This window comes from Lynx canadensis, chromosome C1 (genome assembly GCF_007474595.2).
Source record: "Lynx canadensis isolate LIC74 chromosome C1, mLynCan4.pri.v2, whole genome shotgun sequence".
In the NCBI taxonomy this organism is placed as follows: Eukaryota; Metazoa; Chordata; class Mammalia; order Carnivora; family Felidae; genus Lynx; species Lynx canadensis.
In genome coordinates this window covers 31980297-31992395 of record NC_044310.1, presented here as the reverse complement: position 1 = coordinate 31992395, position 12099 = coordinate 31980297, and the positions used below count along the sequence as shown (strand labels likewise).

The 12099-nt window shown below is 57.4% G+C and overlaps 1 protein-coding gene across 2 annotated transcripts in view; it reads left to right on the top strand.

The window, feature by feature from the left end:
* Positions 1–10035, top strand: part of HIVEP3 (HIVEP zinc finger 3) — a 95218-nt gene extending 85183 nt beyond the window's left edge. Inside the window, exons 5-7 of one of the 2 annotated variants that reach the window (XM_030328167.2) lie at positions 2425–2511; positions 7110–8023; positions 9005–10035. In XM_030328167.2, coding sequence (XP_030184027.1) covers positions 2425–2511; positions 7110–8023; positions 9005–9814 — 1811 coding nt within the window. In that variant the 3' untranslated portion in view covers positions 9815–10035. Of the gene's footprint in view, positions 1–2424; positions 2512–7109; positions 8024–9001 lie in introns of both variants that reach the window. The other variant, XM_030328166.2, reaches the window with a different exon arrangement.
* The last annotated feature ends 2064 nt before the right edge of the window (positions 10036–12099 follow it).

Sequence of the window (12099 nt, the reverse complement as noted above, 5' to 3'; positions counted from 1 at the left end):
GCCCTCCCATGACATCCCAGCAGCTGAGACCATCAGTAATCTTCTCTAACGGCATCACCAGCCCCGAGGCGCAGAGTTAGAGCGGAAGCATCAGAACCCTGGGCCTGATGGGGGGGTTGGGTTACACGGTCTGCAAAGTTCCTTCCAACACCTTGCTTCTGAGATGAGGAGAGCACTTCCCACGTGCGGTTATTGTGCACCCGTTGTGTGCTCGGCACCTAACTTGGTCGAAAAGAGACCTAAACCTTCCTGGCAGAACACATACAATAATGTCATAGCCGTAATGAGCAGTGTTCGTAGTCCTCTGTGGTCTGGGGTATCAGGGGACAGTGGGCTGGTTCCAGAACCTCAGGGGACCATTGGTATCTCTGGCCCATGGAAGACCCCAGCTACCGTTGCCACCCCTTGACATCCTACTCAAGCTTGGCTTGCTCATGACAGTGAAGACAAGAACCCCCTATATTAGATAGGTCCCCTTTGGAGACCCTCTGCTCCCAGAATGTCTCTGGAAGTTATGACTCTGCTTCCCCTTTGGCCAGGAGTAGAAGATACAGGTTTTTGCCTGGTTATAGGAGGAAAATCTGAGTTGGGAAGGATACAACCACAGACTAGGAGCAAAGGGAAGAGAGAGGCAAGACACAAGTGCCCTTCCATCCCTGCTGCCCTTGACTTCAAGGGACCCCAGGTTAAGGTTCCCATCATCCCCTCAGCAAAAGCCTACACGTTCCTTAAAATTCTCAGAATGGTTATGAAGCGCCCTTTGGTTCACCCATGGGCTCTCTCCTATTCGCCTGCCCACCTATCCATCTGTCCTCCCATCTACCCATTTCTCCCATCTCCTACTTTGTCTTCCTGTCCATATATCTTCCCATTTCTTTTCTCCTCCTGACTGTCCCTCCCTTTCTCACATCTGTCCTCCCGCCAATCCAACCTTCCGTCCACCTTCCCCGCCTTTTCTCCTCCTGCCTGTCCCTCCTGCATGTTTATGTGCATGGAGCCATTCACCCATGCAACCCAACCAGCCACTCCCCCATCCACCCAGGCCCCTCTCTTCCTCTCCAGTTCTCCAGCTTCCCATCTGTTTATTAACCCATTTTCCAACTCTCCTTCCATTTCTTTGTTTCATCTAACCACTGATTCCCCATCTGTCTATCCATCTGCTTATCTAATCATCCAGTGTCCTATCCATCTGTCCTCATTCTTCCCGTTCTTCTTTCGCCCCGTATTTCCTCTTACCCACTTACCCGTCTGTCCATCCACCCATCCACCCATCCATCCATCCATCCATCCATCCATTCACTCACCAGTCTCTCTATGCACCTGTTCAAGTATCCATTCTTCTCTCTTTCATCCATCTATTCAAACTTGCCGATTCATCAGCTTAGTGCGATAGACCACCTAACTCGGGGAACATATGGTTATTCTGTGAGTGATCATGTAGGAGTGTAGCAGTCTGCAGGGCAACAGTGAGAACATCACAATTCGGAGGTGGCTGCCGGGCCCAGAGGAGCATCCTGGGGCCTCTGGCCTGCCTGCTCCTAGGGAAGGCTGGGGTGCTCTGCCTCTCCTTTACAGAGTGCCCCTGCCCACAGAGGCTCGTGGCCTGTGAAGTGCTGTGCACACACGGGAGAGAACTGAAGGCGTTGCCACCTTTCCCCCGATTCCACAGAACTGCTGCTCCTGCTTATCAGCTGTGGGGCTGGACTGACCGTGTAGGGCAGAGTCAGGGCTGGAGTGGGCAGAGCCTTTGCCCAGCCTTCCCTGCCTATACCCTGTGTCTGCACTGCACAGTGACCTGGGGGAAACTGAGGCCCAGACGTGGTTTCTCTAAGGAAGTCAGGGCCTGGGCCCTAGCTCTGTGGCTTACGGGTCTCTGTCCAGCAGACTTCTGTATACCTTTTGCCCTTTCTCTGTTTCTAAGAGAAACAGAAACTTTGTCCTGGTTCCTCTTCCCACACCCTGTGGGCTGCCCTAGACGTGGCCTCAGTTGGAAGGGCGTCCTACCTACCACGTCGGTTAACAGGAGCCCTCCGGTCATCCAGCATCTGAGAAGGCCAAATATCCTGCTCCGTGAGTGTCACTAGCTCCTGGGCCCAGAGTTAAAGCCAAAACTGGAAAAACCTCTCGCACATGAGTTGTCTTTCAATTTCTTTTTCGTTTGTTTTTTAATCAGCATCTCACTTCCTCATTATACCCTCTGTCCCCACACAGCCCCCGTGCCCACCCTCCCCCAGCTCCCGTGTGCTGTCCCGAACGGCGGCCGTGGTGCACATCCCAGCGCCTGAGCACCCGGGCGGAGAGGGATGGCCCGGCCCCCACCTGGCCCCTGCGGCCAGCAGGGCCCTGACTGCCTCTGCGAGCCCCGGGCCTGCCCTGGCCCCCTGCCCTGTGGCCAAGCCTGAGTCTGTTCTCATTTCTTTCCAGGGAATCTGACTAAGCACATGAAGTCAAAGGCCCACAGCAAAAAGTGCCAAGAGACAGGGGTGCTGGAGGAGCTGGAAGCCGAAGAAGGTAACGGACTGCCAACTCCCTCCTCCCCACTCTTCCTCTGCCTGCTTTCCCACCTGTCCCCCTCGCCCTCCCCTTCCCTTCCGTCCTCCTGTCCCGGCTCCTTCCTCTCCCTCTTCCTTGTCCTGCCCTCCGGTTTTCCCACCTACTGGGAGATAAAGGTTAAATTCACAGAGCAATCGCCCCTACTCTCCTACACTTGCAGCTCATGCTGTGCAGCCATAGCTAGTGTGAATTAGAGTCTACCTGGGAGGGGGGGGGGGGGGGGGGGTGCCTGGCAGGTGGCTCACAGGTGTGCAGTGAATGTGTCTTGAACAAACTAACACGTGAGTACTGGTAGTCAACATTGACCGAGCACCCACTATGCATCAGGCGCATTCTAAACACATGCCGTGAATTATCCCGTAAACCCTCACGGTGACGCTGTGAGGTGAAGAGTGTATTCTTCTACACTCCGAACCCGCATTCTCACCTACACGCTCTGGGCATGGGCCTGACAGCTGGGCCTTTTAGAGCTTGAGGAGCGGGAGAGCCAAAGCTAAACCTGACAGCCCCTTGTCACCTCCCAACGTCATCCCACATCCCAGCACTCCACCCTGGCCAAAGTCCTCCACCAGCAAAAGGCATAGGAGAGCCCGTGTCTGAAAAGACCCAGCAGAGAGAAGTTGAGGCAAAGGCCCTGGCCCAGCCACAGCATCCAGGGAGGAGGCCAAAGGGACTTTGGCAGGTGGACAGGCAGTCCTGCCTGCAAAGGGAGGTCAGGGAAACCAGAGGCGTTCCTCCTGTACCCAGCAACCCTTTGACCAGACTCCCTAAAACCAGAATCAGGACATGAGTGTCACAAAGAGGAGTGCGTACGTGTGTGTGTGTGTGTGTGTGTGTGTGTGTGTTTCTGATTTCAGGATGTGTTTACAGTCTTACAAGAGAGTCAAAGCACATTTCCTTTCGTTTATTTTTTTTAATTTTTAAAGTTTATTTATCTTAAGAGAGAGAGCATGAGCAGGGGAGGGGCAGAGAGAGAGGGAGAGAGAGGATCCCAAGCAGGCTCCATGCTGTCGGCACAAAGCCAGACACAGGGCTCAGACTCACAAACTGTGAGATCGTGACCTGAGCTGAAACCAAGAGTTGGATGCTTAGCCAGCTGAGACACCCAGGCGCCCCGAGTACATTTCCTTTTAGGTGGAATAAGTCACTTTTACTGAACTAAACACAATGAACGTGGGACCGTTCCCCCCAAAATGAGAATGTAGGGTTACCATGTTTATCAAGAATGTACATCAGGCCATTTACACATGTTGTCTCACTGCATCCTTATAACTAACTAGTGGGAGAAACCTGTGTTGCCCCAGTGTAAATTGAGGAAAGTAAAGCTCAGACAGGTAAAGGCAGTTGTTGAAGGTCATACAAAAATGCCAGCTCCAGACCACCCCGATGCCTGGTGGGCTGGACTCGGTGGCCTGAGCCTGAGCCTTGAGCCCAGAACCCTCCCCAGGTGAGAGTCAAACAGTTGCACCTGTCCCCACACCAGGGGTCCACTGAGGCAGGGCTGTTCCCCTCTCCCAACCTCATTTTTCCAATGAGGCACAAAAAAAAAAAAAAAAAAAAAAAAAAAAAAAAAAAAAAGACAACCCTAACAACCCTACCTACCTAGTTTGAGGATGAAATCAATGCATTTATTCTAGAAATAACTACTGAACACCAGCCCTATTCCAGGCACTGGAGATGCCACAGTGAATAAAACCTAGTTCCTGGCCTCTGGAAGCCCACATTCTCAAAGGGAGGAGGGCAATGAACAAATGTGGAATAGGACAGGAGCACTGAGTAGGAAGTAAAATGTAAACGAGTCAGGGGCTGGGAAGTGTAGGGAGGGATCTCTCTGTTAGGATGGTGTGAGCAGAGGACATGAGGGAGGGGTCAGGAAGGCAGGTGGAGTCTAGGGAAGGGCTCTCCCCTTAGGGCCCTGGAGGAGCAAAAAAATGCAGAGCCCCTAAAGGATCAGAAGGGTGGGGAGATGGACTCAGAGCAGGGACCACAAATGTCAAAGGATGGACTTGGCAATGCAATGGAGTGACGTCCCCCAATTTGCAGTGACTCTGTGTGCACAGGACGGTCAAGAAGGGGTGCGGCTGTAGGCAGTGATGAGGCTGAGCTCATGTCGGCTTGGACTGGGTGGGGTGGGGAGAAGCGGTAGGATTCTGGAAACATTCCTCTGGTAGAGCCTCCAGGTTTTGCCACCACAAGGGGGCGCTGGTGGTGCCATGAGAATAAAGGAGCCGAAGCCGAGTCCGAGGTTTATGGCCTAAGAAACTGGAAGGATAGAGTTGCTACTTCCCGCGATGATGAGGATGCAGGGAGGAGCATGTCTGTTAGACACCAAGTGGCTTTGGGGTGCACAGTCTAGGAACGATTGCCTCCCGGTGGCGGGGCCCACGCTGCAGCCTCTGACAGTGAGGAAGTTAGACACCAGCGCCACCGTGTGGCCAGACCCCCTCGGCGCCCTCGAAGGCTTCATTCGGTCTTTTCCGCAGTCCCCAGGCCAGCTCGGGGCTTTGGGGAGCCTTGGTGGTGATCCCGGCAGCGGCCTGGCGGCTCCATGAGGGGCGCTGGGAATGGGCCGCCTGGGCAGGAGCATCCTGTACCCTTGCAGGAGCCCAGACATGGGGGGCCTGAAGAACCCTGTTCTGGGCAGGGGACCTTTGGCTCCCGTCATTTCTACCCTGGGTGCTTAGGGCAGCCTAAAGGAGCTGTTTAGGAGCCCTCCTCAACACTGCCTGTCTGCCAGGGTACTGGGGTACTTGAGCTATTTGCTAAGTTGTATTGCATACTTCCGATGTGTCAGACCCTCATGAGCCTCCCACCAGCTTCATGGGGAGGCTGTTGTTGCTCTTACCCCCACTTTACACATCAGGAAACTGAACATAGAGAGAGAGAGCCAATTATACAACATCATACAGCAAGGAAGGGTAGAGCTGGGATCCAAACCCAGACCATTTCCTGCTTCTCGATGCATAACATCACTCTTATACTGGCAGTGTAATAACGCAGGGGTTGTAAATCTTAGTCCTGACTCAGCCACTACTCCCTGGGTGATCTTGGGGAGGAAGCACTTGCCCCTCTGGGCCTGGATTTCCCCGTATGTAAATGAGGGGTGGGGCTAGGTGAACTTCTGGGTCTGAAATAGGCCTCGCTAAAGTCTTAGGTGGTTCCCACCCTCCGCCCCCATCCACATCCCTACGGCCTTCCCCTCTGCTCCCAGCCGCCAGGAGATCCTGCCCTGGGTCCCTTGGCCCGCCCTTCACCTGCCAACCCCAGGTCCACCCCATAGTTTCTGACCCTCTGTCATCTATTTCACGCATCTTACTGCTGCATGCTGAGCTGTTTGGAAGCATGGATGCTAGGATTCCCAGCCCCAGGGCAGCTGGGCATGGTGGAGTTTGAAAGCCTGGTTGCATTGGTGGCCAGAGTCAGCTTGTGGGTCCAGCTCTCTCGGTCAGTGGGGGGAGAACAGGTGCTGGTGTGTCCCAAGAGCGGCGGTGGGGCTGGCGATGTGCCTGGAGATGGGCCAGCAGGACCCAAACCCTCAGGAGCCTGACAGGTGGGCCAGACGTTAGCAGAGCTCTCCCCAGAGTCTGCTGCCCATATCAGAGAGGCCTCAGCTAGACAGGTGTCGTGTTAAAGGTGACCCGGATGGGTGGGCCGCCCCCACCGGAAGCCAGACCGGGAGACTAGTATTTCAGGCCTCCGCTGCCTCCCGCCTGGGAGCAGCGTCAGTTCTGCCAAGTGCAGCAGGTCCTCTGGATGAGAGCGGCTAGGATGGGGCCCTGCTCTGCAGGCATAGGCCAGCGTAGCCAACACCCCCTCCTGCCCCCCGAGGCCAGCACCTGTCACCTGCCAGATGTTGTTGTACCGCCAGCGGCAGCCTGGCCACGGTGGCAGGTGTGTGTGTGCCGACAGACCATGGCCAGTGCTCCCGGACCGGCCCGATGGCTGCCGTGTCCCAGAATAACAGATTTCTTCAGGAATGCGTTGAGCGACCGTAATTATGGGAACCACGTCTCGGTGCCAGGCGTGTGTTTGTTCCTCGTAGCGAACCCCGCGAGGTGAGACTGCCACGTTCGTTTGACAAGGCGGGAGACAGAAGCACAGCAAGGTGACTTATGTTGCTCATGGGGGAACCCGCACTGAAACCCTCGTGAGAAAAGCAAACCGACAAAAAGGCTTGCCTTTGTTTGCTCTGGTTCAATCCCAGCCCTTCCACTTCTCTCACCTGAACAGGTTACTTAACCTTGCTTACCTTGGGTCCCTCATTTGTAACATGAAGATAAAAACAGGGCAGACCTCCCGGGATCATTTGAGGACTAGATGCATTAACACCCAGGAAGGCTCTAGAACTGAGCCTGGCCCGTGGTAGACACAAGGCAGCTTTTGTTCACCGTGATAGTGTGCAAAGCGTTCCCATCTCTGTCATGGCCCCCGTCCTGTCAACAGTCTTGTGCCACTGACACAGCCGTTAGGCCCCGTGCGCAGACAAGGACGTGGGCATCGAGGACGGCGGCGTAGGGCTGGCTGTGACCCCAGGGTCTCCTGTGTCCCCCCCTCAGGAACCAGTGATGACCCGTTCCAGGACTCAGAAGGGCGAGAGGGCTCAGAGGCCGTGGCGGAGCACCAGTTTTCAGACCTGGAGGACTCAGACTCGGACTCGGACCTGGACGAAGACGAGGATGAGGACGAAGAGGAGAGCCAGGACGAGCCATCGGGACCGGCCTCGGAGGCACCCCCGCCTGGCCCGCCAGCCACGCTGCCGGCAGACTCCTCACCCGTCCCGGGCCCTCAGCCCCCAGATGCCACCTCTGGTGACCAGGCCACGCGGGGCAGCTCGGTCTTGGAAGCTGAGCGCTCGGCAGCTGGAAGTTGTTCCACGTCCAGCCAAAGCATCCCGTGCCTCCCCCGGCTGGGACCGGCCCCTCCGGGCCCCGTGGAGAAGGACACAGGCTCGGCCCTGAGCTCCAAGGCTGTGTCCCCAAGAAGGCCGTGGTCCCCAAGCAAAGAAGCAGGCAGCCGCCCAGCACTCACCCACAAACACTCACTAACCAAAAGCGACTCGTCTCCCCAGCGACACCCACCGGCCGGAGAGCCACAGGCCTCAGCCCCGAGCCCGCCGGGCCCCCAGCCAGGCCCTCTCCCTTGTGGGTCTCCAAGACTCGAGCTGTCTCCTCTCACCCTCCGCCCCCTGGGAAGGGAACTGCCCCCTCGAGTGCATCCACCCCCCGAGCGCAAGGGGGCCCCAGATCCGGGCCCCCCCAGACATTCACCCACCAGGAGACGGTCCCCGGGCCGGGCCGAGTCACCGCCACGGTCAGCGCTGCCAGGGAAGTGGGCCTTGGCTGGGCCGGGCAGCCCCTCAGCGGGCGAACGCGGCCCAGGCTCGGGGCTGGCCCCGCGGGCTCCCTACCCGCCCCTGCCTCTACCTCACAAGCTTCTTGGCAGAAGCCCCGAGACCTGCGCCTCCACGTGGGTGAGTTCCTGCCCCCGAGCGGCTGGGCCGCTCGTCCCCGACGGGTGGGGGGCCACGGCGCACTCCTCCCTGAGGCATCAGACCCGTAGCTGCACAGCCCTGCCAGCTTGGTGATCGCTAATGACATAGCAAACGTTTGTGGGCCACCTTCTGTGCCAGCCCCCACCCTGGGGCTCCCGAAGGCGGCCGGGGCAGCCTCGGGAGCAGCAGAACGCGGGCGCCGGGGCTGGCCCTGGAAGCAGGCGTAAACACTTTGCCCTTCCCCTCCCATCTCCCCAGCCCCACGTCTCCAACATCACTGTCACCAGCACCCTCAGAGACACCACAGCCGACACCGTCCCTGCCACACCGTCAGCACTGTCACCGTGGCCGTCCCCAGGGCCATCGCTGCCATCACCACACTCACACGCTCTCGCCACCACCGGTGTCGCCACAGCATCACTGTCCACTTCCTTTGACCTTCCAATGCCTTTTCTGTCACCGCGTTGTCATGAACCATTCACTCCCAGCAGCATCCACACCATCACTCAGAGACTCGAGCTCCCGCAGAAGCGCAGGCTAGGAATCTCTCCTTGGTTTTCGGTTTGGGGGTCACGTTACGATGCCCGATGGTGGGAGAAGATAAAGAGCACGGAGTGGGAGCTCACGTCCAAGGGTAGAGTTGGCTCAGGACCGTTCTGGGAACAGGAGAGGCAGCAGAACCGAGAGAGAGGTCCAGGCGCGTGGCAGGCGGGCATGCTGGCCAGAGGCACGAAGACCGTGGGGCCCGATGTGCTCATGGTCACTGCGGGGCTGGGGACGGCCCCTGCCAGCACAGGGCAGCTCCACGGGCAGGGAGTCGGCGCTCAGCTCCCCCCAGCTCTGCCGGGACTTGCTGTGTGATATCAGGCGAGCCCCCTCCTCCTCTTTTAGGCCTCAGGGGTCTCCATGTGCCAGCACGTAGCCCTTGCCTTACCCTGTCTTGTTTTCTGACCCCAGCAGAAGGCCGCGTCCCGGAGTCCCTCCTGCTCACCTGGCCCTGCTCATCCTCCCTCCTCCCGACCCTTCTCGGCCCCCCATGACTTCCACGGCCACACCCCAGCCCGGACAGAGGAGAACATCTTCAGCCACCTCCCTCTGCACTCCCAGCACTTGACCCGTGCCCCGTGCCCCCTGATTCCCATTGGCGGGATCCAGATGGTGCAGGCCCGGCCGGGGGCCCACCCCACCCTGCTGCCGGGGCCCACGGCCACCTGGGTCAGCGGCTTCTCGGGAGGTGGCAGCGACCTGACAGGGGCCCGGGAGGCCCAGGAGCGAGGCCGCTGGAGTCCCACCGAGAGCTCGTCAGCCTCCGTGTCCCCTGTGGCTAAGGTATCCAAGTTCACACTCTCATCGGAGCTGGAGGGCAGGGACTACCCCAAGGAGAGGGAGAGGACGAGTGGGGGCCTGGGCAGACCTCCTGACTGGGAGCCCCGAGTGGCTGAGGTGCCCGCAGAGCCCGTACCCACCCACAGCCCCCGCACCCCGCCCGAGGCCTCACCCCGGCTGTCCCACGGCCGCAGGCCAGAATCCTGGAGCCCCCGCCTGGAGTCACCACGCACGCCGGCCAACCCCGCGGCCTCTGCCGCCTCGCCCCTGGACCGCAGCAGTTCGGTAGGCTGCCTGGCAGAGGCCTCCGCTCACTTCCCAGCCCGGAGGAGGAACCTCTCTGGGGAACCCAGGACCAGTCAGGGCTCCCCCGAGCCCTCAGGAAGTGGGGGGCCTGGGGCACCTCCACATCAGCCCAAGGACAGGGGCCCCCCAAGCACTTAGTCTCTCTCCGACTGCTTCAGCATCTGGCTTCCGGTGTTCAGCAACAGACGCTTCCAGCCAGCTTCCTCGAATCATCTCGCTCTCATGGGCTCCCTTTCCCATCTGTCCATCTGTCCAAGCAGCTTCTCCTCAGTCCCCAACTGTTCTATCTTCCCACGTATGCAGTTACCTGTGCCTTTTTCTATACCTTTTGTTGCTTGAAAAGAAACAAAACACACGCACACATAAAAAAAAAAAAAAAAAAAAAAACCCACGAGGAGTCTGAGGCTGTGAATATGTTGTGCTTTTTTGAGAAAGGGTGTAGGTGGGGCCTCACCCTGGGCCACTGCGGTCTGCAGTCACCACCAGCCCTCCCCCCAGGCTGGCGAGAGGTAGCCATTTGCTGAGGGAAAGGGGGATGCACTGAAAGAGGAAAAAGAAAAAAGCGAGAAACTTTTACAAACATATAATTAAATGTAAAAGCAAGCACTCCTATGTACAGATGTTTATGGTTCCTATTTATTGCCGCTTTATTCCACCCCAGCTAGTGACCACTCTCACTGCCAGCAGAAGGGCCAGCAGCCCAAGGCAGAGGGACACAGGCAGGGGGACCCCACTCAGCCTCCACAGGCAGGCCCAGAAAACTCCAGCTTTCTTTTTCCCAGGAAAAAGAAAAATGTTAACCTTTCCTAGGATTTCATCACAAGTGATAGGAGCAGATGGGAGGTGGGAGCTTGTTGGTTCCCTCCGGCCTCCCTGATATCCCGGTGGTCTGAGTCATGGACCCATCCTGGCATCCTGACAAATCCCCCCAGCCCCCCACCTGCCACCCCTCCCCTCTACCCCCTCCCCCCAGCCCCTAGGCGGCAAAAGGAGGCCTGACTGTTCATCTCTTGGGTCCTGAACACCTGACTGAAGCCTTGCTTCAGGGACCCAGCTGCAGACTGCCTCCCTTATTCTAGAAACTACCCACGAGGCTGAAGTGACAGGGCCCAACCCTTAGGGGTCAAGATCCAAGGTGCATTGCCTTGCCATTCCTGAGGCTGGGACTTGGGTTTCATTTCATGTTTGGTCCCTGAGGTTCAGAGGGCCCTGTTTCCTCCATGGCTGGGCTTTTCCAGTGCTCAGCACTGGAACTTTATAGGGACCTGTTTCTAGACCTCTTTTCGGTAGAACTGGATCCCGCCCCTGCCCCCATCTCCACCTCACCCACTGTAAGGCCTCCACTACGCCCAGGAAGTACCTAAAACCATGACTGGTAGGAACTGCCCAGAGCTGTTTTTAAATCTCTTTTAAAAAATCACACACACACACACACACACACACACACACAAAGACAGGATGGTGTTTGGTACTTCTCCTAGCCTCCTCAGATTCTCTTGCCCTAAAAGTGTCCTAAGCCCGTTGAATTCGTCTCCAATCAACCAGTACTAGTCTCCTCCCTCCTCCCCATCTCCTCCTTCAAGAAGCCTCCCTGGACTTCGTGGAGCAAAAGCCTGCTTTGTAAGAAAAATTATATGACTGGAAATTAAAATCCCACGTTGAAATATAGAATTCTTGTTTACCCTGCCCTGGGAGAGTCAGGTTTTCTCCCAACCTTCCAGAAGTTATTTTCTTTAGTTTCTACAATGGGAAATTGTGGAATGGGAAATTCTACAATGGGACTCACTGACCACTTCCCTGTCCTCGGCCAGCCATGTGAATCCTGAGCCTGGGGCCTCCTGAGCTGTTAAAGTGGTTTAGACAGGACACTGGTCGAGGCCATAATTCCCTCCTCTGCCAGTTCAGGGTCTTTCTCTGCTTGGCCTCTGCTGAGTAGACAAGCCAGACCCAGGTTCAGCTTCAGGCCACTGTCTTGTTTCCCTTAGGGCCTCTCTCAGAGCTAAGACACAAAGGGAACAAGAGGGAAGGGCCCCCCCTGGAGGTCTGCTGGGCTCCAGGATACTGGGGTGAGGTTAGCCAGCCGTGCTCAGCTGCCTGGCCCAGAGGCCAGGGCTCCCGCCCAAACTGGGAGAAGGCCAGCAAGCCCAGCCTTGACCATATGGGTGCTATTTTGGCCTCACAGGAAGCGGGAAGGTACCAGGGCCCGGTTATAGCCCAGGCTTTCCTCACCCTTACCTCTCAGCCCTACCCGTGGAGACTTCTAGCACCGGGGCCTGGGAGCTGGGAGCCCAGGTTTGAAACCTTCCTGGGCAAGATCTTCCAGCCTAGACTTACAAAGTAGTGGACAGGTGGCTCTGCTGGACGAGCCCCTGACCTTGGGGGTGGCCATGCCCCTCCCCCCAGCCATGCACCCCAGCTCTCCT